This window comes from Mesocricetus auratus, unplaced genomic scaffold (genome assembly GCF_017639785.1).
Source record: "Mesocricetus auratus isolate SY011 unplaced genomic scaffold, BCM_Maur_2.0 Super-Scaffold_100006, whole genome shotgun sequence".
In the NCBI taxonomy this organism is placed as follows: Eukaryota; Metazoa; Chordata; class Mammalia; order Rodentia; family Cricetidae; genus Mesocricetus; species Mesocricetus auratus.
Genome location: NW_024429190.1, coordinates 18527881 through 18555285, shown reverse-complemented (window position 1 = coordinate 18555285; position 27405 = coordinate 18527881). Strand labels below are relative to the sequence as shown.

The 27405-nt window shown below is 48.1% G+C and overlaps 1 protein-coding gene across 4 annotated transcripts in view; it reads left to right on the top strand.

The window, feature by feature from the left end:
• The first annotated feature begins 1019 nt into the window (after nt 1–1019).
• Nucleotides 1020–27405, top strand: part of Slc2a9 (solute carrier family 2 member 9) — a 129053-nt gene continuing 102667 nt past the window's right edge. Inside the window, exons 1-3 of one of the 4 annotated variants that reach the window (XM_013112513.3) lie at nt 1020–1134; nt 15572–15669; nt 21863–21961. In XM_013112513.3, the coding sequence (XP_012967967.1) occupies nt 15607–15669; nt 21863–21961 (162 nt within the window). In that variant the 5' untranslated portion in view covers nt 1020–1134; nt 15572–15606. Of the gene's footprint in view, nt 1135–15571; nt 15670–19251; nt 19522–21862; nt 21962–27405 lie in introns of those variants that run through there. The other 3 variants (XM_040747018.1, XM_040747019.1, XM_021226436.2) reach the window with 3 other exon arrangements.

The window sequence follows — 27405 nt, the reverse complement described above, 5'->3', positions numbered from 1 at the left end:
ACAGGGTTTCTCTGTATTGTTTTGGAGGCTGTCCTGGAACTCGCTCTGTAGACCAAGCTGGCCTCGAACTCACAGAGATCTCTGCCTCCTGAGTGCTGGGATTAAATGCGTGCACCACCATCGCCCAGCAATGCTCTCTTTCTAACTTTACTGTCTATGCCAGTAACTGTGGCTATGGTTTAAAAGTAATAGCCGAAAACACCATCATCCCTTGGATTCCAAGATGCCCCGAGGGCACCAAACTGGATGCTCACTCCCCAAAGATGAAACACCTTGGCACTGGATCTCACCTGCGCTCACTGCCCTCCATCTTTGGATGTTTCCTAACAGCTCACACACCAGGGAGCTGCCCTGGGAGTGCAGTCCTGTTCAAGACTCCTATAGACAGTTTTCTCCCTAACTATTTTTGGTATTTGGCTGGTTGATTCCAACTGCAGAACCTTTGGCTATAGAGTCAACTGTGATGGGCTCTGTATCTATAGCCTCGGAACTGTATGGACGCCAGCTCAGGACATACGGCTTGTGCCTATGACACAGATGCAATGCAGACACTTGGCTTCGGAGAGTTTCAATAACTGCCCAGGCTAAGTACAAAGTACCTCACGTGCCCTAGGAAGGTGGGAGTGCCGCTGATCTGAGATTGTCAAAGGCTTGGTTCAGGGCCAAGGCTACTGGGAAGGGAGGCAGGACATGGGTGTGGTTTCTGTCCAGTCAGCAGCACAAGAGTGCAAAGACCAGGATCCTCTGTGACAGGTAGAGGAAGTAAAGCCTTGTGACAGGGACACAGTTTAGCACATCATCACCAAAGACTCTGACCTCTGAAACCTGTACCAGGCCATGCATACTCAGCAGGGAATTGGCTAAGGTGACAGACAGAGCACTAGGTATAAGGTCATCTCTTGCCATGTGACTTTGGGCTAGTACTTTCACGTCTCTGAACCTTGATGTGCTCTCATCTATGAGCAAGTGTGATGTCAACTTTGCTGAGTAAGCAAATGAGCAGATGGGTCTAGACCGAGAACCTGAGTGTTAAAGCAAGAAGCAGCTGCAGTTGGGCTGCCAACAAGAAGAGTCATCCCTGTAAGTACAGTGAGGACCTGGTCATTGGAGCTTTCCAACGATCTGCTTTTTAAGGTACTTGAAAATTATTATTATTTACAATGATGATGATATGTATGTATGTGCCTACAGCATGTGTGTGGCCGTCGGAGGATACCTTCGTGGAGTCAGTTCTTTCCTTTCGCCTTTATTTGGGTTCCAAGGATCAAACTCGGGTCACAAGGCTTTTTCTGGGAGCCCTGGAACACACTGAATCAACTTATCAGCCCCTCATGACCTATTTTGAGTGTCACGCTCACTGAGGAAGCCAGGCCAAGGACTTTGATGGTCTAGAATAGTGTTTCTCAGCCTTCCTAATGTTGTGACTCTTTAATACAGTTCTCATGTTGTTGTGACTCCCCCAACCATAAAACTATTCCATTGCTTCTCCATAATTGTAATTTAGCTACTGTTATGAATTGTAATGTAAATATCTGATATGCACGATATCTGATGACAACACACGGGTTGAGAAACGTTGGTCTAGATGCTGGAGCTTGAAGGAATGTATTCCATGTTCAAGTGTTTCTCTTTCTCCCCTACCACAACTGCTTCTCTCATGACTAAAAAATACAAATCAATACAAGACAAGCTTGCCACTTGACATTCCATTCATCAGTGGGTCAGAAGGGTTTGGTACTGGTGTCTCGGGCTATCTTCTTCTGCCAGGGATGGATTCAGTGATTCCTGCTGGCTGTGTTGAACCAACTAAAGAAGGGGAGGCAGTATCTGAAGTAAGTGGTTGTGGCCAGGGTGGGGGAGGCAGAGGAAAAGGGCAGATGCTCCTAGGATGTGTGGTACGTGCACAAGGCAGGGCTGAGAGAGTGGCAAGAGCCAATGGGGGGCCTCATTCCGCAGTCTAGTCACCACTGAGAACTCAGTGCTGTGTTGAAAAGGGTTCAGACGCTCAGTCTGGGCTGGTGGAAAGGGTAGTACAACTGATTAAGGCTGTCTACCGGGGCTGGAGACAGGGCTTAGCAGGTAAGAGCACTCGTTGCTTCCAAGGGACCCAAGCTTGGACCCCAGCACCCACATCAGACAGCTCACAGCTACCTGTGATCCTCCTCCAGGGCCTTAGACACCCTCTGTTGCCTCCTCAGTCCCCTGCACAGACTTGACATGCATTCATTCAGACAACACACATACACACACAAATAAGAAATCGAATCTCTTATTTAACAGTGCTGTTGGGGGCTGCAGAGATGGTATCATAGCCAAAGGTGCTTGCTATGCAGTCTTGATGGCCTCAGACCAATTTAAAAGCCAGACAGAGAGGCAAAGGGGGCTATACTCTCATCATATCACTAAGGGAAGATGGGAGGAGGCAGGACAGTCTCTAGAAAGTTTGGTTTACATAGCTGCAAAGAGTCTCTGTCTCAAACAGGGTGGAAAAGTGAGAGCCAGAGCCTAAAAGTTGTGCTCCAAACTCCACGGGTGCTCACACCCCTCACATGAACACACACACACACACACACACACACACACACACACACACACACACAGTGTCTGACATGGGGTCACAAGGGAAGAGGGACGGCCTCCTGTCAGCTGTTGTCAGTTCGTGGTGGCTGGAGAGGATGCCGGGACCAGAGGTGAAGGCAAAATGTACTGTGCAGAGGAGTGTGAACGTGGTCCTGGGGTCGAAGAAACACAGAATCTTGAGGCCTCTTGGGAAGTTAGGTTTTGAGGGCTAAGTGTGGGCAGATAAGCAGAAAGGAGAGAAAAGTAGTAGGAGACTAGATAGAACAGTCTGAGCAGAAACTCTCCTTCAGGGTTGGAAACGTTCACAAACACACTGTGACTCATCTCATTAGTTTTGGAACAGACTTAGTTTTCTGTAGGAACAAGTCCTACCATCACAGACTCAAGCAAGCTGTCACAGTCTAATGACAAAAGGAGGAAGGGGACATTTGGAGACTCAGTACCTGACACAGTGGAGAAAGATGTGTACACTCCCTGCCGTGGTGGAGAGAGGGGAAAGTGGGCATGAAGGTTCAGCGAACAGCCTCTGAGAGACGTCTGACTCTCCATGTGTCTCACTTAGCTGAGTTCTGGGGCCATAGTGAGAGAGCCAAGATCCCCTGTACCAAAAGAAACCTAGATGGCCTGGTTATTTAACTTGTCCTGGTCACACAGCCTAGCCATTGTGTCTGAAGCTGAAGCCCCTGCACTGTACCCGGCACTAGGCTGTCTCCCTTAAGTTGTCATCCCTGGGGAATTCTGGGAAGTGGGTGGTTTTCATTTGAAGCCCAGACCAGGTGATGGCAGGGCTCCTGATAGCCCTGCACCAAGCACCATTTTGCTAGGAGCCCAGCAGGGGTCATCTCCTGCTATCCCTTGCAGGTAGCTTTTTATGAGCCTCTTCCTGGTCTAGTCTTACAGACTTAAATGGGTAATTCTGCCTCTACTTCTTCAACGCTTTCTGTTTGCCCCAACCTCCCAGTTCAGGTACCTGGGATACCAGGCCATCTTCATAAAAGACCTGACTTAGTCAGATTCCAGCTCCCCATTACAATTTAGAAACCATCAGAATTCTCATTGCTCTGAGGATAGACCCACATTCCTAACATTGTTCCCAATGCAAACCTTGCTCACCCCATGACCACGGCTCTACTACACACATGCATCTCTCTGACATAGTGGTTCTTAATCTTCCTAATGTTGCCACCCTTTAATACAGTTCCTCATGTTGTAGTGACCCCAACCATGTAATTATTTTTGTTGCCAACTGTAATTTTGCTACTTCTATGAATTGTAATGCAAATATCTGGGTTTTCTGATAGTCTTAGGTGAAGGCAACCCTTATGAAAGAGTCAGTAGATCCCCAAGCAGGTTGTAACCTACAAGTTGAGAACCATTTCCCTAACATAAGATCCTTCTGGCCCAAGCACATTCTATTTGACGGCTTCTGCAGCTTGACTCACTAGCCTCCCACCCCGCTCCAAGTTCCACGTGAACCCTTAAACTTTCTCAAGTAAGTTAGAATCTCCTGGCCCTGGCTCTCCTGCCGAATGCCACCATCTCTAGCATTTGCTGTGACAAAATGCCATGCCAGAAGCAACTTGTAGAAGAAAGAATTTATTTTGGTTTGTGGTTCCGCAATGATGGGGAAAGGGGGACACAGCATGCTGGCAGGAGCAGATATCTAGCTGCTCACGTTTTTTTCTTCTACATACAGAAAACAAAGAGACAGAGCAAGAAGTGGGATGAGGCTATGAGCCCTCAAAGCCCATCCTCTGGTGAGGCCATACTTCCTAAAGGTTCCATAACTTCCCCGAGAAGCACCGCCCATTGAGAAGCACCACCAAGTATAAAAAAGAAGCTTTTTCCTTGTGAGGAGCTATTCCACCAGCCTGGTTCTAGAGCCGCATCAGTCCCAAATAAACACACAGGAGGCTATATTCATTATGAAGCTGTTGGCCTTGCTTGTCTCTTACTGGCTAGCTCTGCTTTAAGTAATTACCCCATAATTGTTAATCTAAGTATGTCTCTTACCGGAGAATAGTTCCGGGCTCCTACCCCATGGAGGTTACATGTTGACTCTCCTGTGTTTCTCCTTCCCAGAATCCTCCTGGACTCCTAGTCCCACCTATCTAGATTCCTATTGGCTCAACAGTGCTTTATTGACAAAAGACTTCCCCAACAACCAAGTGTTCAAATGCATGAGCCTAAGGGGGACATTTCACATATAAACCCCTACAGTGAACCAGGTAGGGTGGTGCATGCCTTTAACCCCATCCCTCAGGAGATAGGGAAAATTTGATCTCTATACATTTGAAGCCAAGTTGACTTACATAGTGAGCTCCAGACCCGCTGGAGATATATAGTGAGACCCTTTCTCAAAACAACAACAACAAAACCAAAAAAAAAAATCCAAAACCTCAAAACAAAACCAAACAACAAAACCACTGCAGTGTCTAAACATCAACCCCAAGAGAGTGTATCTTAATTATAATGTAAGTGTGTGGTTGATGGTGTCCTATTATATATGGGGCTTTCCCTCTCTAGATATAAGGTAGATATAAGATGATCCTTTCTCCTTTCCTGACATGACACATCAGTTTATGTATGCCTTCATCAACACCCCCATCTTCTGGGCTTCTCGATTCTCTGTCCTACCTGAGCCCTTTGAAGCAGGTGTCCATGATCCCTGCAGTGGGCAGAAACATCATCAACAGTTTGAGGCTCTTACTCTCCAGGGCTGTGTTCAGCAAAAGGGCTCAGACTGATCTCTTCAAGTAAAACCCATGCTGCACAGTATGTAGGTCGTAGGCTTCTGTTTCCCCATCAGTATATGCAGAGTCTCCTAGAAAGAAGCACAGTGGTGCAGACGTTCTCAGGCCCCAGAGACTGCTACATTCGTGCCAGACAGCTCCAGCCAAGCAGAGCAAGAACCTGAGAAAAACTCTCAATGAATGCCCAAGCATAAATATTTGTCTTGAGTCCTCCAAATTTTAGGAATGATTGACTTATGAACCTTAAAAAAAGCTACACCCAGCCAGTCTCTTCTGGGTGTTGGGTGTTATGTCCACATGTTATTATTAATCCCCAAACAGGAACATGTTGTCACCCTTGTGATTCAGGTACCCCAAACTCATTTCTAGGACTGGAACAAGGCCACCCATAGGGGTCCTAGGAAGGGTTTCCTGACTAGCTAGAAGGCAGGAATGACAAGCCCAGATGTCCTAGGACAGGGGAAGTGTGGGTGATCCAGGACAGCAGGAAGGCCAGGGCCAGAGACCATAGTGGACTAGCAAGAGAGTGAATACTGAAGGATGGGGGGAACAGGTACAGTCATGGTGACTTTCTGGACACTCCCATTCTGGGGTGCCAAAGCCTTCCTCTGATGGCTACAGCCACACTGATGAGATGTGAGGATTGTCTGAGTTGAGCTTAGGAGGGTTGGATTCTTAGAAAACCATTGAGGGCTTTAGGTAGGGTGGTTTGCAGGAGTCTGGCTATAATCACCAATCAGATGTTGCTAGGTAGACAAAAAACTCTCAGAAGGCTGTGGCCATTGATTGTGTGAAAGAAGATGGCATAGTAGAGCTAAAATGGTGACCTTTGTTGGCTTTGACAGACAGAGAAAGAGTTTTCAAGGCCACAGGGTCTTAGCTGTTTGGCCTGTGAGGCTAGGGGAAGCTCAAGAAGACCAAGGCTTGAAGCAGAGCAGATTGGACAGGACAGCTGAAGCTCACTGCTGTCGTCAGCTTTGGAGAAGTTTCTTAGGAGGGCACTGGCTGGGTAGGAGCACCTCAGGCTGGATCTTGGAGAACAGGTGTGTGGTGGCTCAGTGTGTGGGTGCTCTTAAGGCCCTCGGTCTAAACCTGTGGTGGTTTGAATGAGAATGGCCCCCATAGACTCACAGATTTGAATGCTTGGTCACTGGGGAATGGAACCATTTGAAAAGATTAGGAGGTGTGACCTTGTTGGAGGAAGTGTGTCCCTGGAGGTGGGCTTTCAGATTTTCGAAAATCTCAAGCCAGATCCCAGGTTGTCTTTCTCTTCCTGCTGCCTGTGGATCTGAATGTAGAGCTCTTAACTACATCTCCAGCACCATGTCTGCCTGTGTGTCTCCGTGCTTCCTGCCACGCTAATGGACTAAACCACTGAAGCTGTAGCAAGCCCCTATTAAATGCTTCCCTTATAAGAGCTTCCATCCACATGGTGTCTCTTCCCAGTCATAGAACATTGACTAAGGCAATACCTATGGAGACAGTGTGTGGAGGAGAGCAGAGAAGAGTCCACCATTGAAGTCTGCTAGAGAAGGAGATAGAAGGAAACAGGGGTGCATAGAATTTAGGAAAGGGAAGATTATAGAAAGTCCCAGGAATAAGAAAAGTGACTGACTGCCTCAAAGCTGCTGAGAGATTGTTGGATAAGGGATGTCTGTCTCTGGGAGAGTCACTGTCCCAATGGGGTTACTATTGCTGCGATGAAACACCATGACCAAAAGCAAGTTGGGGAGGAAAGGGTTTATTTGGCTTACACTTCCACATCACAGTCCATCACTGAAGAAAGTCAGGACAGGAACTCAAACAGGACAGGAACCTGGAGACAGGAGCTAATGCAGAGGCCATGAGGGGTACTGCTTACTGGCTTGCTCCTCATGGCATGTGCAGCCTGCTTTCTCGTAGAACCCAGGACCACAACAAGCCTGGAACCTTGGTCATCTGGTCTAACTCTCACCCACAGCTGTAGGCTGCTGATGGAACCACAACCATTCATCAAGGCTTCTCACCATCCATGTCTGGTATACAGCAGGTGCTTGCTATATGCAGATCCCTCTCATTGGTCTAGTCTTTAACGACAGTGTGAGTTGCTGGATGGAAGCTGTAAGTTTGCTCTTCTCTGAAGCTTGTTCATTATCTAGCTACATATTGGCTATGTAGTAGGTATTATGGCTAATCACAGTTGTCCACTTGACACACTTGGGAAGAGGGAACCTCATTTGAAGAATTGCCTCCATCAGATTGGCCTGTGAGAGTGTCTGTGAAGTTTTTCTTGATTGCTACTTAATGCAAGAGGGCACAGCCCACTGTGGGTGGTGCCATCCCTAGGCAGATGGGCCTGGACTATATATATCAGAAATCTAGCTGAAAGTGAGCCAGGGACCAAGTCAGTAATCAGTGTTGCACCAAAGTTTATGACTCAATTCCCTGCTTAAATTCCTGTCCTGACTTCCCTCCATGAATGGATGGTGATCTGGACATCAAAAAAACACTTTCCTCTCCGAAGTTGCTTTTGGTTATGGTGTTTGTCACAGCAACAGAAAGCAAACAGTGCTAGGACAGTGGTGATCCACAAACGTTTGAGAATGAACGAAGATACAAAAACAAAATTCAAAATAAGAAAGAATTACCCAGGGTGCTCAGCATCTCTCCAGATACCCTCCTCTTCCATATCTCTCCACCAGTCCTGGTGCCAAAGAGAGAAAAAATTAGCCTGTATGGGTCACTTTTCAGCTAGGGAGTCATGGCAACAAGTGTTCAGAAAATTACAATAACCACAGATGTAGTAGTATTGCCCAGGTAGTACAGCTGAGCTAAGTGTCCAAACAAAGAATTTGCCCATCACTGCCCACCTGGACTACAGGATTGACACGTACATATCATTTGCTATGTGTTGTGACTCTTCATATGGCATTCCAGTTGATTTTTGCTTCAGGACAGGGGATTTAATTGTCCCATGGTAGCATCGTCCAGTTAAGGGGATCAGATAAGGCACACAGGAGGGGATGCCAAAGTCACTGGCTCATGGGAATGGCTTCATCTGGACTTCTCTGCCATGAATTCCTGTTGGAGCATATGGTGCCACACACATGAGCATTTCTTCAGTCACCCAGTTCCCATCATCAATCTTCAGGCGTTAATCATTCATTGCTCATCAGGATGGGCATCTGAGATGTTTACACCAACAGCTGGATGCAGCTTAATCATTAATGCTGCTTTATTTCACAATTCCCAGGTTCCTATCTGATCATATTGGGTGCTGATCTATTTCTGAGGCATAGTCCGTTTGCTCTTTAGACTAGAGTGGGCAAGGAGGCTCAGGGCACAGGTGAGTTACCGTCCTGACTTCGGGCAGCTTTGGGAGGATTTTGCCAATGATAAGAACTATCAGAGCAACTAAGGCAGGGATTTGGCAAGAGAGAAACTTGAGAAGCAGCTTTTCAGGGTTTTGTGAAGATTAAGTGAGAATACACATATAAAATACTTAATGTGGTATCTCTCAAGCTATCTATAGGAATAACATAGTTTGTAGGGCTGTACTTATTCCCGTGTCCCTCCCTCCCTCCTGCTTCTCTCCTCCTCCTCTTAATTGTCTTTAATTCTCTCCTCCGAATCTGCATGCCCCTTCTTTCCTGTTCTTTCCCTCTCTTCCTCAAAGTCTCCTTTATTCCACATTCATTTCCAGATCCTTGTTTTAGAATTCACTTTAGCTTCTTGCTAAAAGCAGGAACTAAACTCAAGGAAATATTGAACATCAGGAATAAAGCCGGAGCCAAAAGCTGTTAGCCAGTAGGAGAGTTCAAGGACAATGTGTGTGTGTCAAGGGTTTCCTTTCTTTCTTTCTTTCTTTCTTTCTTTCTTTCTTTCTTTCTTTCTTTCTTTCTTTCTTTCTTCCTTCCTTCCTTCCTTCCTTCCTTCCTTTCTTTCTTTCCCTCCTTCCTTCTTTCTTTCTTCCTTGCTTCCTTCCTTTTGTTGTTGTTTCTTTACTTTTTTTTTTTACTGTGTGTGTGTGTGTGTGTGTACACATGTTCACAGAGGTCAAAGGAAAACTTGCACAAGTTGGCATTTTGTTCCTCCCTTCCACAATCAGGCTTGGTGGCAAGCTCCTTTATCCACTTAGCCCTCTCACTGGCCCCTATAGTGACATTTTTCTGTTTGAGCTGCCAGCCAGTAGCATATTGGAGCCAACACTTGTCTCTGCTCACCTCAGCAGAGACACGCATACAAGGCAGTGACATACACTTCTAGAAAGGGTGACCTCTAGTTTTCCTCGCCAGGAGGGAGAAAAGTCCATATCCCTTTCTGCCGGTCTCTGCGGCCCGCTGATGCTGGAAGCACCTTTACTTACCTTTGCTCTCGAAACCAATGCGGGTTCTGAATGAGGTCTTACTTCAGCTTCTGGGCTCAGAGCCAGCCTCTGGGACAAGCTGTGTGGGTGACAGTGTGTCTTTGAGTCAGAGTTGCCTTCTTCCCAACCCTGCATCAGCTGAGGGATTTTATAGCAGTAGAAGTAGAATCATAGATGGAGGTGATTTTCTAAATATTTAACCAAGGGAATGGCCTAAGTAGGGGTCAATCGCGTTTCCAGAGCATAGTCTTGGTGTTTTACGCCATTGCCTATTAACCCTGTAGCTGCTGGATTTCGAGGAGACCCGATATAGAAGAACATGGGCTGCCACAGTGGCTGCTGACATTCAAGAGACTGGAGCATTCCTCACTGAGTACAGGAGCATTCTCATATGGGAACTGACCTGTTCTCTTGGGTGGACACTGCCATAGCTTCGTCGTGAATGACAGTTTGGTCACTGCAGGCTGAAGGTAGGGAGCTGACACTTTAGTATTGCCCCCAAATTGATCTTGTGTTTATCTTGTGGGTTTTGTTTGTTTCTTATTCTATTTAAGCCTTATATAGTTGTTCTGAGGAAGTGCAGAGATCTTTGGTTCAATACCAAGTGGACTTAGATGGTGAGTCACCTTACCTGGCTCTAAGATATCAGCTATTCCACAAGGTCTACATAAGTAAGGAACACCATGTCTGTCTGTAGGGGCTGTTTGCTGTGCCCCGGATGGGTGTTACCCTATCAATCTAGCTCCTGGACCTTTGCTGTGGACTAAGCACAATCCATGAGGAGTCCAATACATCCTCCCAGCAGTCCAATGAGCTTGGCCTTGTCATCCTTTCCATTTGAAATGGAGGTACAGAGAAGTCAAGTAATTTTTTGCTAGCCATATAGCTTTGTAAGTTATGGGAAACACTGGTCCCAGAGTCCATGCTGCCTGAGGTATAAGCTCTCAAATGTGGCCTTGCACAAGACATGCTGATGATGGGACATACTGCTGGGGCTGAGGAAGGGTGAGACTTCTAATCTGGAGCCCTTACTGGAACACTCTCCATGGGCAGTAGATGTTGTTGACTTAGCTGCTTTCTTGCTGTTCTTTGCTAACCAGGAAATAGGACACAATTCCAGTTGTCTGTGAATGAGAAAGAAGCCCAATTTGTCACTCATGGCCCTTTCACACAGGTGTCCACACTTTAACAATGCAGCATCATGTTGTCATCTACAGAGTTAGTGCTCAAGAATGACATGATTGAACAAAAACATTGCAAAGAAAACCTCCTGTTTTCGGTATGTTTACAGTTTTGTGTTTGGCTACACTCACAGCTATCCTAGGGTACACGCAGCCCATGGGCCAAAGGCAGGCGTGCCTGAGAGAGGACCAAGAGCCCGGCCATTTATAGCATCTTTCCTAGAAAGAGTGCGCATATCCCTCATCTGTCCTAGTGCTTATCTGGTCCCTCTCAGCACAGGAGCCTAACTGTTCTGAAACAGTTTCTGTCCACCATCCCTGTCCCACAGCCCCTTGTCCTAATCCTGTCACATGGACTTCTCTGCTCCACATCTGTCCTCCCTGCTCTTGACTGCTGCCTGCTTACTCTGAGCTCGACTTCTCGAGGACCCTAGTGGTGAGTGCATAGGCCACACTCTAACCACTGCTGAGGCCACACTTTCTCTAATCTGTTTCCAAATGTAAGCCCATGCTGGATAATGTGAACTCACTGATGATGAAAGCCAATTATCTTCCTTCTCCACTGTTGGACCCTCAACACCCTGGCAGGGATGCACACAGGCTGCTCTCCAGACTGAATTCATGACACATCTCCACACCAGGTCCTGCCTTCCCTTTGGTTGACTGCTTTACTCTTTGTATGTTGTCAGTGGCCTTGAAGACTACTTTTCATTTCCAGCCCAGGGAGAACCAGAGACAGAACTGGTAGGACAGTATCACCACCACCCTCTCATCCCTGTTCTGTCTGGTGCATTCCTTTGGGGACTGGCAAGCCCGAAATCCACACAGCAGGCTACAGATTCACCTTAGCAATGCTGATTGATGTAGTCATGTCCCGAGACTGGGAACTTGGCAGAACTCCTGTGTCATAGTCTGAGGTGGATCCCCTTCTTCTTTTCTCTTAAGGTAGTGAAGTGACCTGGGAAGGCCACCTACATCACAGAGGGCCATCTGCTTCACTTAAGCCAGATGATTGCAAAAGCTGATTAAAGTGAAAAAACATGTTTCCAGCAACATCTGAATTGTTCTGCAGATATCCAACCAGCAACACTGCAGACTAGGCATGCTGATACAGAAAATGGACCACCACACATTGGAGAGCATCACTGATGAGGAGACATCCACATACATAGAGACAAATAGATAGACGGATAGACAGACAGACAGAGATTGACATACCCACTCTATGTGCAGGTAAATTCAGAGATAGACAGACGGATATGCATACATAGATATAGACAGACACATATTACACACACACACACACACACACATATATATATATATAGAGAGAGAGAGAGAGAGAGGAGAGGGATGAGAGAGAGAGAGAGAGAGAGAGAGAGAGAGAGAGAGAGAGAGAGAGAGAGAGAGAGAGAGAGAGAGAGAGGGCTGCGTGTGTCCTGGCTTCTCCTGGGATGGCTGGATTTTACTCTAGGGTACCAGGCAGACACAGATCAGGTTTCCAGGAGGATGCAGCAGGTGATGGAAGGATTAGTGAGACATAGAGAATTTCCTCCTTTCCTCTAGACAAAGGTAGCCTAGGCAGCTGCAGAGAGGCTTGCAAATGTTCCAGGGAAAATAGGCCCAAGGATGTAATGTGATACCATGTCTACCATTAGTGCAGGCCCTCCAGTGTCCCACTGACACCTGGCTAAGGCAGCTGTGTTGACTCCTGGGCCTAAATCCAGCCCAGGTTATAGCATCCAGAGAGGACCCCACAGCTTTCAGGGTGGTACTTTTTATCTTAGGAAGTGGAACATGCAGGTTGTGACTTGGCTTAGCTACTCAAAACTTCAGAACTTTGTAAAAAAAATTAAGGCAATTAAATGTGTCATTTGACTAGCATTTTTTAAAGTGCAAAAAAATGGGAAAACAAAACAAAAAGATCAAAATTTCCATAGTATCTCAGCTATGGATGACTGCAACTTAGGTTTTGCTGTTTCTGACCCATTTTTCATGAATGAGAACATACCTGTCCTTGCTCATCCTCCAAACCTATCTCCACTGTCCATGCTCATCTCTGCAGCCCCATTTCCACTGACCCACTAATCCCTGCAGCCCTGTCATCTCCACTGTCACCACCCTGCGTCTGGTCAGCCCCTCATGTCCCATGCACCTGTGAGCAGTCTGAGTGTTCTCCTGAAACCATCAGTTCTCCCAGATGCCAGCTCTGTCAGGGAGAGGGAAGGCTGCCTTCTCAGGACTGGATCCCGCCCCTCACTCCTATTCCTCACCCCTGCCACCACCATAGGATACTGGGACTTTGTGTTTGTTGAGTAAATACTCAACACACAGATCCTGCATTTGGATTTGAGTAAGAACACACAGACTTAGTTTAATCACAAGCAGTGTTTAACATATAAAGTATTAATCATCCGTGTTTAATGTCAAATGATACATATTCACTTATACATCCTCCTCCACTTGTCACATAGAAATTTATTCTGAGTATTTTTTCCTGTCATCACATGTTATTAACCTACAATCTCTTAAAGAAGATTGATTTTATTTTAAATTGTGTGGACTGGTGTGTCCGTGTTGAGTGTGTATCTGTGAGTGTAGATGTCTGAAGTCAGAAGGGGGCATTGGGTATCTTAGAGCTGTAGGTATAGGCAGTTGTGAGCTGCCTCCTGGGAATGTTGGAAACTGAACTTGGTGCCAGAGCAGTACATACTCTTAGCCACTGAGACATTGCTCCATCCCTAGATAACATTTTTAAAGGAAGATAAAACTTTCCATGAGCTAGGGAGATGCTCAGTCGGTAGAGTGTCTGATGTGCAATCACGAAGACCTGAGTTTGGATCCCCGGCACCCAGGCAAAAAGCTGGGCATTGCAGTAACATCTGTAACCTGAGCACAGAGGAGGCAGTTACTGGAGGTTGCTGGCCAGCCAGACTAGTCAAATCTGTGAGCTTCAGATTCAGTGAGAGATCTTGTCGTAGAAACTAGGGTGGATATAGATTGAGGATGACACCTCTAGCCTTGGGGCACACACACACATGCACAGGCAATGCATACAGCACACACAATACATAATGCACACAGAGAACACACAACACACACACACAATACACACACACACACACACCCGCCCGTATGTGCACACTCACCCGCCCGTATGTGCACACTCACCCGCCCGTATGTGCACACTCACTTGCCACTACGGATGAACCATGATATACATAAACTTTCCTGCTGCAAGACTTAAGACTTAGGCAGATCCCCAGTGGACAGACAGATAGAAAAGGGAGTCTCAGGTAGATTAAAAAAATGGTATACTTGTTTCTTCTGTATACTCCTGACCAGAAACAAAAACCTGAAGTCCTAGTGGACTTTTGGGCTTTTTCTCTGGCCAGCAGGGATTCCTACCTGTGGATTGGTCTAATGATTTTAAGGCAGGCTCAGGACATGTTTACTTCAAAGTTTGGGCCTATCAGCCTCCCTGTGTTTGTTCAGCTGACCAACCATGAATTATGGGAGGGAGACCCCCCTCAAAGACCTTTAAAGACTGAATTTGGGACTTTGTAAGTTTCCCTACTCTGATTTGCAGAGGGTCTTTCTGAGTGCTGTGTTTGGGTGAGTACATGCCTCTCTCTCTTTCTCTCTCTCTCTCTCTCTCTCTCTCTCTCTCTCTCTCTCTCTCTCTCTGTCTCTGTCTTTCTCTCTGTCTCTGTCTCTCTCTCTGTCTCCCTTTGTGTGTGTGTGTGTGTGTGTGTGTGTTTTCTTGTCCCTAATAAAAGCTTTTCTTCATGGGTTGATTCTGTCTGCTTTGTCGGAGGTTTCCCCTGTGTCTTTAACTGGCAATGAAAATGAGGCCAATAAAGGTCAATACACTGCACCACAGTACACAGTTACTATTGCAAAATACCATTTTGCAGCTTAGAAAATGTTGCAATGAATATCTTGGACTAAAATCTTTGTGCTCATTTTTTTTATCGTAGGATAAATTTTTACAAATGCCACGGCAAGTTTAGCTAAAGCATACACATCTTCCTGACGTTAAAACACTTCAAAACTCTAGAAGACTGGCAGGGCTGCCCACTGCTGTCCCCCAGTGATTTGGGTTACTGTTTTGGTGACTGTTCCCAACTTGACAGGCGAGACTGATACTTTGTCTCAACATCCACTGGCTTCATTTTCCCCTTTGGGGACAGGCAGTCTGGTGTTTCCAATATGTGCCTTAGTGAGCATGACCTTCAGAGTGAGGCTCCTGGGAGGAACAGCCTGCATTCCTTACGCTAGGAGGCAGGTACAGGAAACACAGCTCCAGCTCATGTTTCCATAACTAAGTTGTTCTAGGAGGTGACTGGGTCTTCTGGGGATCTGGGGTCAAGGGAGGACACTGTTATGCCTCATCTTGGGGTCCTTGCCTGAGAGCACGGTTCAGCAACCTCCTGTGACTTCCTGTGTTTTTGTGGGGTACTATGGGCTGACCCCAGGACCTCATGCTTGCTAAGCAATTGTTCTTCCACTGAGCACTACATCTTCAAGTCTTTAAACACTTTTTATCTTGAGACAAGTTCCCACTGAGTTACCCGACTGGCCTTGACTCACTGTGCAGAACAGTAGGGCCCTGGGCTTGTGACCTCCTGCCTTTGTCTCTTGAGTAGCTGGAGTAACATCTTACACATCTTTGGCAGCAGGTTAAATGGCACCCTTTCTTTTGCTCTTAGGAACAACAGGAAGCCCATGGTCTGAAAAACAAACCATGAAGCTCAGCGAGAATGACCCAGCAGAAAACAAAGAAAACCAGCAGGAGCAGAGGAAGGTGGTCAGTCCTGTCTTCTGGTTTCCTCTTGCCTGTGCATTCCCAGGAGCCAGAACATGGCAATCTTGCCTGATCATTAGTGCTCCCCCTCCAGGGGAGGCGGGCTGGGCTGACAACAGCACAGAGCAGGATACCAAGAGGACAGATGGCAGTGAGGGACACTGTGGACTATATATATGTCTGGGATGGGCTCTGCGGGGTGATGGTCATCAGAGTTCTGTTATGCTGGTGGCTGTCTTGACTTTCTGTGAGGTTCCCCATTCCAAAGGTCAAGGAGGGAACCTTAATGATGACTCCGTTTTGGTCATTGTTCTTAAATTTAAAGATACATGAGGATCCGGGGAGATGGGTCAGTTGGTAAAGTACTACATAGAACCCAAGTAAAGGCCAGAAGTGGTGGTGAGTGCACTGTAACTCTAGTGTTGAGGCAAGGGGTGGACACTGGTGGATTCCTGGAACCCACTAGCCATCAGCTTCAAGGGATTCAGTGAGAGATCCTGTCTCAAAAACTAAGGTAGAAAGTAAGAGGAAGACATCTGACATCTATCTTTGGCCTTGACCCTATGTGTATGTCCAGACAGACACACAGACAGACAGACAGACAGACAGACAGACACACACACACACACACACACACACACACACGTGTACGCTTGGACACACATGCAGGCACACAAGCATGCAAGCAAGCACATGCATGCAATTTCAATATGCATGCATTGAAACCCATCCCTGCCCCACCTGTGTCTGCTGTGTCCACAGCAGAAGGTCTCCATTAGGATAGAGGACACGGACAAAAAATATCATTGCTTTAGGCAGCAGGATTTATTTAATGCCAGAGAGGATGTGGCAGGGGTCCAGAAGAAGAGGAAAGGAAGAGAGGAAATATCAGGGCACTGGAGAAGATATGGGAGGTCGCTTTTGAGCATTTAGGGAGGGGAAGGATCTTCTCCCACTCTGGGGAAATGAGGGTGTTGCTGTACAGAAAAAGCACCTCAGTTGCCTTCAGCAGATCAGGGAAGGCCTTCACCCTTAGATGTCTGAGGTGTCTAAGTTTTTCGGGGCCTGCCATTTTCCTGGAGTTTGGATACTTAGGGAGGAGGTTGCCTTACAAATTTAGACACGCTGTTTGTTTCTTTGTAGCAACAAAAAGCCCAGAATCAACTAAGAGATCTGCTGCAGGAGACAGAGTGACCTCACCTCTGGGGTTTCTCAAAACCTGAAGTCTGGAGGCCTCAGGGAGCCTAGCACAGACCTCTCCCCCATCCCACCATAGGGTGCCTGCTAGTATCTGTAAAATGGTGCGAACACCAAGTCCAATTGGCTCAAACCTAACACTTAGCAGCTGGGAAGACTCCCTTGCTTAGCACTGCTTGGACCTCTCCAAACCGCATCGAAGAGCTTGCAGCCAGAGCAACCCGCTGGGACCTTTACATGGACATCCAGTCCCCTGTTCACTTCCCTTGGTCAAACTGGTGTTCTTGGCAAAGAATAGAAGTGGAGACACTAGCAAGTCAGGGATGTCCGTGTGTTTTCTCACAATAGGTGGCGATTCGGAGGGATTTGAGCCCTATCTCTATTTTCTCCTCTATGGTTCTTTTCTGTTGTTACCAGAATAACTGTCAATTTTCTCACGCGACCGCACGCACAAGCATGCGCGCACGTGTGTGTGTGTGTGTGTGTGTGTGTGTGAGAGAGAGAGAGAGGGGGGGGAGCACCCTGGCAACCCTCTAGGGTTCAATTTGGATTAGCCCATTAGAAGAGGGACATCTGACCTCTAGGCACCCTGTCCCCAGCGATAAACAAGATGAGAGTGGGGTAGAAAGCAATTAGTTTCCCCAAGACGGTTCTCAGAGTGACACAGGGCCCTGGCACCCTCCTTGATATCGTGCCCTGCTGTACTTGCATGTGACCACCTGGGTCCCGGTGCCCTTGAGCTTGCTGCCTCTGTGGGAAGCCTAAGTGGGGTAGGGGTCACCTGATGAAATTTCAGCAGGCTTGTAATAGCTGATGAGGTCTGTTGTAGGAGTGAGAAAAGGGTCCACTGAGGAAAGCTGGGTGGTGGGCGAGGCAGAAATGAGACCATGGTTAAGTCCTTCGTTGTAGGGGTGTGGTAGTCCCTGATTCTCTGCTCCCCTCCTGTGCCTTAGGTCCCAGCACGTAGTCCTTTTGCCTGTCACCTGTAGTTGTTCATTTAATTGTGTGTTTGCTCTTTGGGGGCCTGCCACCTAGCTCCCAAATGAATACCCAGAGACTTATTCTTACTTATGAATGCCTGGCCTTAGCTTCTCTCGTTTCTAGCCAGCTTTTCTAACTTAAAGTAACCTGGTTCTCTTCTTCTATGTTTTGCCACCAGACTTTTTAACCTTTCTTTATTTTTATGTCTTCCATTCTCATTCACTGTACGGTTGGTGGTATGGCTGGGTGGCTGGCCCCCAGTGTCCTCCTCTCCTCCTTTTCTGGAGCCTCCCCCCTTCTTCTCTCCAGCCTAGATCTCTCCCCGTGTTTATTCTCTCTGCCTGGCAGCCCCACCTATCCCTGTCTCCTGCCCAGCTATTGACCATTCAGCTCTTTATTAGACCAATCAGGCAAAGTGACACAGCTTCACAGAGTTAAGCAAATGCAGCATAAGAGAATAAACCCCTCTTTGCCTCATTAAACAACTATTCTACAGCATAAACAAATGTAACTCATCTTAGACTAATATTCCACAAGTCACCTGCATCAGCTCTCTGTGCCTGCAGGAGGTGTCCCTGGTTGAGGAATGCCACACTGGGTGATTACCTGTGGTCTGTGAATCCCTGAGGACTAAAGCTGGTTTTTCTTGCTCAGAGTGGTTCCTGCTCACCCTGGACAGCACTGCCTCCTTGCTGTGCTTTCTGGTACATGTGACAATCAGGTCCCTAGCACAGTTCTCTTCACATTCCTTATCTCCATGTGTCCTTCCCACTAAATACAGCTTGTTAGCTTCTCAGAGTCTTGTGTGGGGACTTGAACCCCGCCCCTCACCTCCTAGGCATCCTGCATTGACCAAGCCTGCCTCTGTCCCTTCTCAGACTCTCAGAGCACGGATACAGCCTGTCCTGACCATGGGTCACTGAAGACACTTCTCTGACTGACATTGGGACAAACTGGCCACAGAATGAATTCACTCTCATGCTATCCCGATGTGCGTGATGTCATTGTCTCTTTATGCTTTTATTGAGCTTTTATTGGAGTCTGCAGAGAGGCCCACAGACATTCCTGCAGACTGCTGGGGCTCCCTGTTTGCTATTTGAGCAGCAGAATGACTCTGCAAGACATTTAGAGAAAGATCAATATTCCATTTGCCCTGGCAGAATTGAGGCTCAGAAAAGTGTCAGGACTTGCCTGTGAGCACACAGTTAGCAGAGGAGTCAGCACTGGAACTCACCCAGCGTCCAAAGTGAAGCCAATGACCTTTAGCCTTAATTCTTAGGAACTTTCTCTGGCTTTGGGTCAGTTGCCGCATCCAGAGTTCTGATCTTGCTAAAGAGAACTGTGAAAAAAAAAAAAGTTGCCAAAGAAACCCCTCCAGGAATTGGGTGTGACTGAGGAGAGCAGATGTCCTTTTAAGACTCTCCAGTTGCTTAGGGGAAGGGGAGCAATGTTGCTCGCTTCCTGTTCAGGCATGATCACACAGCTGCACTTCCTGCTCTGCCCTCGTTCCTGTGGACTCTGCCTCCTCACTGTGGAGATGCCCCCGCAAGTCCAGGGTCCTGGAGCCAGGAATTTTAAAAAACCATGAATGCCAGGAAGCTCGCCTTAGCTTCTCTGATACATGACACCAGCTGCCCTGGGGAGCTGTCTGAGAGCCACCGGCTAAGGAGGAAAAAGGTAAACACAGAATGACTTCTTTGCTGTGGGGAGTCCAGGCCTGGGTGGAACAGAGCTTAGCTTCTGACTGGCAGCTGTGTAGCATAACACCAGGAGCAGGAATGTGTGAGTTTGAATTCTGTACCCCCTCCTGTTGACTCCCTCCTGTGATTCCACTCCAGCATCCTGTCTGCCAGTACACCGAGAATGAAGTTCTGGTGGACAGCCACCTCATGCTTGCTCAGGGCTGACCATCTTTTTCTGAGATCAGTGGGAAGGGTGTGTGGGGGGGGGCACGATACAACACCAGCAGGCCACACAGCAGCAGTGAACCAACAGGCCACAGAAAAGCAGAGAACCCTCAGAAGCAAGGCCGAGGCAGGAGACGGCTTCCACTTGCCATCCTCCCCTGCCTGGAAGGATCCTTCCAGATCTGACGGACCAGTCCACTCTTAAGGAGTTCAGGGTTGAGAGACAGATCGAGGCCCAGGGCCTAGAAAAAAAATGCGTAGTGTAGCTGGTGCTGGGCAGTTCAGAGGACATGGTCTCTGAGCTCAGAGCGGGACAGAACGTAAGCTCCTCCTACAGCACAGCACTGCCCTAGGCCCATTTTATACCCATCCCTGGAGTGACAGCCCCCATCCCGTCTTCCACCATTCTACCAGAATCTACTCAGGGCTGCCTCAGCAACAGGCTTGGCACAGACTCACAGGAGACAAGCCAGCAGCAGAGGCCCAGCCCTCAGGACATGCCCCACCCCCTGGAGCCCGACCTGGGACACGTGCCAGCCCCAGCGCCGGCGCTCTGCTTCTTGTGCAAATCCCTGATGGTGTGAATTCTATTATCACCCTTATCATAAAGATGAGGGAACAGAGCCAAGGAGTGGCCATGCAACCGGTCAAAGCTTACAGCACCATGAAAACTGCAGTGTTAGGATCCAGGATTGAATAAGCTTACAGCACCATGAAAACCGCAGTGTTAGGATCCAGGGTTGTATAAGCTTACAGCACCATGAAAACCGAAGCATTAAGATCCAGGGTTGAATCAAAGAGAGAAACATGGAAGACAAGGCGAGGCGAGTGGGTGGCTTTCTGGAGGCTCCCCAGAGGGAGGGGCTTTGGCAGTGGGTCTCAGGCAATGAGGGAGCCTCTTAGAGGACTTTGAGTGGACAGGGAGGAGAGTCAAAGCTTGTCTATCTTGGCAGAGGCTGGGCTGGAGGAAGTAAAGCTAGGAAGTAAAAGAGTTTTCGTTTCTCTTCGGGAACTGGCTGTCCAGCAGCTCAGTGGTTTCTCAGCAGCACTACTGCTATTTAAAAAAAAGCCCATTTTATAGATGGACAAGTTGAACCCCAGAAAGCCCCTGCCTCTGCTCAGATGCCCACAACCATGCGGTGCTGGAACCTAGTAAGAAGAGACTAAGGGTAGGTAGAGCACGGAATTCCTGTTAGGGGCCAGTGTCGCCTTCCAAACTATATGTGTACCTGATCTCGGCCTCTAAACTGGATATTATCTTGGTACACCCTTGGCACACGCAGTTGTGTGTGTGTGGTGTGGTGTGGACCTCACATCTCCAAATTGCAACAAAACACACGCCCCCGGTCTCCTCCACCAGGCCACAGGCCTGTGGCAGTGCTCCAGTCCCCGGGTAGTAGTGAGTTTGGCCAGTTCTTGATTGTGGTCCTCTTGGATGCGTCTGGGACAGGTGCCCCTGGATGCAGATGCCACATTCTTAGCAGAAGCCCCGGCGTCTCTACACCTGCAGGTCCGCATCTTAGGTGGCCTGGGCCATCTGCAGGCTGATGCTTTGCTCTGGAACTGTTCGTGTGTGTACACGCACATGTACATGGGTGTGAATCTGTGAGGCCATCACCTGTCTCAGACCCAAGTGAAGAGTCAGCTGTGCTGGTAGGGAGCCTTGTCCTGCAATGAGACCCAGCTCAGGCTCCAGGCTCCTCCCCAGGCAGCACCAGGGACAGCTCTATGCCCCTTTCCCCCTCCTCTGTGACACTGGATGGAACCGGACTGACTAGTCTAGATATTCAGGGGAAGAAAGATAAGGTAGAAAGCTCTCAGAACAAGTAGTGCTCAAGGACTGCCAGCCTCTGCTAAGAACTTAGCTTTGCTTTTTGCTCCTCCTGGGTCAGACAAGGCCACATCCAGCAGAAGGGTGGGGATGGGGAGGAGGCTCTCAAGCAGCCTTGCAGGAAGACAGCCACCAGGCGGGACCTTAGGGCAGGAACTCGGCCTGCCGCACCGCCCTCCCCCCACCTTCCCCAACCTGAGTTTTTCTCGCCTGAATTCCCCCTGAACCGCCTTCCTATTAAGGAGGCACCCCATTCTGACTCTTTCTTCTCCCTTCCTAGAACTGGTCCTGGTCGCTCGTCGTGGCCGCTCTCGTGGGAGCCTTCGGATCTTCCTTCCTCTATGGGTACAACCTTTCCGTGGTGAACGCGCCCACGCCGGTGAGTGCTCGTGTCATCCGCCCGCCAGGGGGCGCTACGCCCACACAGGGAACTTCAGGTCACAAGCCCAGCATAAGGCCACCTGCAATGCAGGGAACAGTGGTTGAGTGCAAAGCTGAATGTGAAGGGTGACCAGTAAAAGCAGGGTGACAGTGGAAGATGGTGTGCTGGGGGGTGGGGTCAGTTCCTTGTCGCTGAGATACCTACTAGGGCACTCGGGCACAGAGAGGGCTGGCAGAGGTCCAAAGGGCTTGCGGGCTCTAATACCAGTACAGGGAGTTAAGGAGCCTGGAGCACACAGACTATGTTTTGATTTGCCCTTTTAAATTTAACTTTCAACCACACTCAGAGCCACCTGTTATGACTCACCCCTGGCTCCTGTTTGTCTGAGATCAATTCCAGGAGCTCTGCTGGTAGCCGCCGAAGGTCTTCCAGAGGCCATGTTTTCTGCTGCTAGTTCCTGGCAAGACAGAAGCGGCAAGGGGAGGGGCAGAGGCTGATGCTGAGCCCAGGCTTACAGGTGGAGGGCAGGCCACAGAGGCCACAGATTCCGAGAAACCTGGAGAAAGGCTGGGGAAGAGTTCCAAGAGCACTGGGCATGTTGGGACAGCCTGAGGCAGATAGAAGTCTGGTGGCTCCTGTAGCTCTTCAGGCTTTGTTTTGTTTGAGTGACAACATTCTCCTGTGTTAAATAAGAGGAGCCACGCCTGGTGGCTCTCCAAGCGGGTACAGGTGCCACAGGATTGCAGGCACCATCTGTGCCAGGACAGATCTGGGTTGTAAAAATTGTGTTAATGCTGACATTAGGTGTACTAGATAAGCTCATCTAAAAATGGGTTCTGATGCCAAAGGCTGCTGGGAAAAATGGTGTCAGGTGGCTCCTCCAGATATCGGCAGATGCCTTCGTCTTTGACTTCCTCATTTCAAGATGAGAATCTGACCTAATCTGGATTTGTCTCTGAAAAAAAAAAGGCTGGGAATTTGGACTCTTATTTCATCTGGAAAGTTCATCTAGGGGAGTTAAGACTTCAACATAGGAATATGGTGGTGGAGGGACAGATTTCAGTTCATTGATGTTACCTTCGTCCCATCACAATAAAACAGCAACTTGCCCAAGGTCAGCTAGGAGAAGGGAGTGCTGAGATACAGACCCAGGTCTGTCTGAATCCAACCCATGACCTTTAGAACCTCTGTCACTGGCCACCAGTGCCAGGTTCTTAAAGCATAGGGACACTTGGCATGGCCAACTGAGGGACATGGTGAACACGGAGACAGTGAGTGTGTCTAAAACACAAGAGTGGTTATTCTCTGGGGCAAACTTTGAGGACTGCAGCCTCCGACTCACCATCATATTCATCCTGTCCTTGCTCTTCCTTCCCTCGAGTTTCCTGCAGAAAGGAGTGATGCATGTAAAAATGTGATCCAACAGAGACACCAACACTGACTTCATTCCTAGCCAGAGGAGCCCCCCAAATTTCTCCAGGAAGCTTCTTGGTTCATGATATTTAGAAGCCTGGAATACAATCACACACACACACACACACACACACACACACACACACACACACACACACTCCTCCACTTGGGCTGTGGCTGTTCTAGCCAGTGCTCACAGTCACACTCCATCTTCATGACCATTCTGCCAGGAGTCTCAGGAAACTTCATGTGACAGTGGCCAGTGGAGACCAGTATCCAGTATGTCTAGTTTCCTGGATTAACTACTGTCCTAAGTTCCCCTTCGATGCCATCACCCTAAGGGAACCCATTCAGTCTGCTTTCAGAGATTCCCAGAATCTGACTGCCCTGTCCCAGAGTGAGAGCACCCTTGTGGCTTCATGTATCCACAGAGGGTCAAGTCAGTAGATGTGAGAAGAGCACAGCATGTAAAAGCCAGTTGAGGCTCTACCCCCAGAGGACCCCACAGGCCCAGGAGAGCTGTCTACATGCATTAGACTTGGTGGAATTGTCACTGTCTTTAACCACTGAACCTGATGAGGCAGAAAAGGCTCTGATGAGGTGGGGATTGATGACTATGATGGCTGCCAACTCCTTCTCCTCCAGTTCTGCCTGTAGCCTGGCTCATGGTGCCGTCCAACTCGCCTCCCCATTTCTACCCAGATCCTAACAGTTTCTCCTCCACTCAAACACCAAAGGGATATTTGATGAATTCGGGTGCATCAAAATCCACAACCCGAGCATCACATTAGAAAACCACATTGACCTCTGTGACTGCTGTGGAGTCTGGCCCCTAGTTAATGTTGTTCTCAATACAAGGTGCATTCTCCTGATCTCTTCCATCCATTTGACCCTCGGTGCTGCCCCTCAGACGCCACACATGCTGGAACCACCGGGCCTTTGCACTTTCTCTTCCCTTTGGCAGGAACACTTTTCAGATAGCTTGTGCCTTCTCATTGATTATCCTGCCTTTTCTTAATTCTGTCTTCCTCATTGACACCTTCCCTGACCTGACCATGTGGAAGGACTCCTCCCTAAGTCTCTCTAGTCCATCACTCAAATTACTCCCCCTTGTAGTACTTTCCGTATTTGACACCACCCAAGATGGTGTGTCTTTACCTCTTGTCTCTCTTCCTATTTAAAATGTAGGCTTCGTGACTCTCTGATATTACTGCTTCTGCTGTGTTACCATTTAGAACAAGACCCAACACAAAGTGAGCATTTGCCATAAATGTGCTCTGAATAGCTAAAAAGACAAATACGAAGGTTCTAAAGGACTCTCTTTGGCTTTATTTTTTAAGTTATTTTTGATAGTTCTGAGACAAGTTTCCTGGGCTTCTCTTTCCCAATCAAATTACTATTAACAGTGTGTGTCTGCCCTGTGTAAGAATTCAGGCACTGCCTCTATTGTGTTCACAGATGACACTCAGACCCAGGTCTTATTATCTAGTGACCCATCTTTCTGTTCTCTTATGATGACCTGCTACAGGGGTCAACACACATTTTTTTTTGTAAAGGTCCAGACCACATATTTGACTTAACAAGGCTATATGGTTTTTTTTTTTGCAATTCTTCGACTTTGCCTTTATGATGAGAAAGCAGCCAGAGACAACATGTAAATAAATAAGTAAAACTGTGCATCAATAAAACTTTATTTACCGAAACAAGTAGTGGGCTAGAAATCATTGGCTAATCCCTGTGTCTGGGGTTCTAAGAGAGTATGGAGGTAGCAGTGAACTCCTGGTATCTTAGTTTCTGGCAGAAGACAAGGTGGCTGAACAGTTAGCACATGGTCCAACAAAAACTGAAGCCTTTTTTTGTTTGTTGGTGTTGTTTTTGTTTTTTCAAGACAGGTTTCTCTGTGTAGCTTTGATTGTCTTGGAACTTGTTTTGTAGCCCAGGCTGGCCTCGAACTCAGAGATCCTCCTGCCTCTGCCTCCCAAGCACTGGGATTAAAGGTGTGCAGCACCACAGCCCATCTTGGACTGAAGCCTTTCTGTGGTGTTTCTTTCCCAGAATTCCACTCTATTGTCAGATTGTTGGGGATTGCCACAGCCTTTGCATGTTTGTTTCCAGTAACCAACTCTATCATCATCTGTCTTTCTGTCTATCAGCTATCCACCGACTTATCTACATGTCTGCCAAAAGCACTTGGATGCCCTTGCAGAAGACTGCAGGATCCGAGCCTAATTTACATGCTAATCAGACATCTTTGAACATGGCCTAGACTCTCAAGAGTTCATGCAGACAGGCTAGAGATGCTGATCTGGCACATGGTAAATGGCCTCAGGTTTATACTGTTTAATTTCTGTTGGTAAGGAGGAGAATGTAGTTCCTCAGGGCACTGGGCTTTTTAGCACTGCTGGAAGACTCTGTGATGACTAGATCTCCAGAGGGAAATGTGCCTTGGCCATGTGGTCTCCCTATGCCTGCACTCAAGAGGCCAGGGAGGGCTGGATGGAGACATTGCACCTGTAGTAAGCTGTCTGGTTTCACAGGCAGCTCTCTGGGAGCTAGAATGAGTTCCCATCATTGGGGGCAGGTGGGGCTGTTGCCGGTAGAGTGGTAATGTCAACATCCCTGCCCCTCTTGTCCTACACTGAGCCAAGAATAGCAGCAGAACTGGGCAGAATGACCTCTGGAGTAGGTCCCCAAGAAGAGCCTCCAAGGACTGCAGTGTAGACAAACAAGAGTGCAAGCTCAATTAGCTGTGGATGTTTGTCTTGGTGAGACAAGGGCTCACTGTGCCAGAAACAGCTGGCAGGCTGATAGAATGGGCATCTCTGAGCCCAAGATCTCCACCCCCCCACTTCCCCACCCCCACTCCACCCCCCACCCCCCACTCCACTTTCCAGCCTCTTTCTTGCTTTCACTTGGTCTTGTTTGGCAGTTGTACAAGCAACAGACTCAGGAAAAGAGTCAGAGATTTAACAACAGAACTCCTGGCGTGAATCTCCTCCACGAGTCAGACCACGTCTCTCGTTTGTCTAAAGACTGTGCTAGGGTAATAACTCCATGGTGCTAATGAAGGGGACAGCAAGCAGCTACCCAAGGCAACCTGCTCAATCACCCCTGAAGCCAAAGCCTGGGCTCCTCCCAGAGGCCCTAGGAAGGCTTCATGTAAACCTGCTTTTCAGCTACTTCTTGCGGTTCACCCTGCCTCCACCTCCTCCAGCGTCTTGTTTGTATAGCGAGCATCCTTCTATGCACTGAGAAGTCTCCGTCATGGAGTTTTTTCACACTGCTCTGCACATCTCTAAATCTGAACTGTCACTTCTAATTTGTCTAGAAGATGCTGCTATGTTGTTTAAATCGGGAGCATTGAGTCTCCGCTGGGTGTGGTTTGGTTTTGATCAGAACTGGTAGGGTTGCTGACTGGCAGAAGGGACCCTTTTAAGTGTTTTAGGAAGTGGGACTCCCCTGCCTTGCTCCACCCCTGCAATCTCAGCTTGTTAGAGCTGGAAGGCCTTTATTTTTGATTTAGAGCTTTCTTGTCATTAAGCTCCCCTGGGAAAAATGCATTTGTTGCCCCAGTGGGGTAAAACCATAGTGTCATCGTGGCTCAAGGGAGCCCTTGTTCAGCAGTAGGGGGGCAGTGGCTACTACCATCAGAGAAGTAGGAAGCTGACCCAGATTAGAAACAGTAGTCTGCTTACAGGGGATGCCATTGAGATACAGTGAGTACCTACTGTGTGCTGCTTTGGTGTGGGGAACCAGGTTACATGAGGCGGCCCCACTGGGATTGTGTGGCACATATATCAAGGCTCCTTGGTAAGGGCATCCATATCCATTTCCTCCTGCTGGTGTTAGCTGTGCTGGCTCTTCACAAGCCCCTCAGGTACAGCTGACTCTCTTCAGCAACACATGAGTCCCCTGGACCCCCCACAAAGTATTCTATTTCTGTGTATATTTAGGCCACCTCTGAGAGTTGGTTTAGATGAATGCTTGCCAGGGCCTTGATGAATCTAGCAGTGTTAATATCACAAACC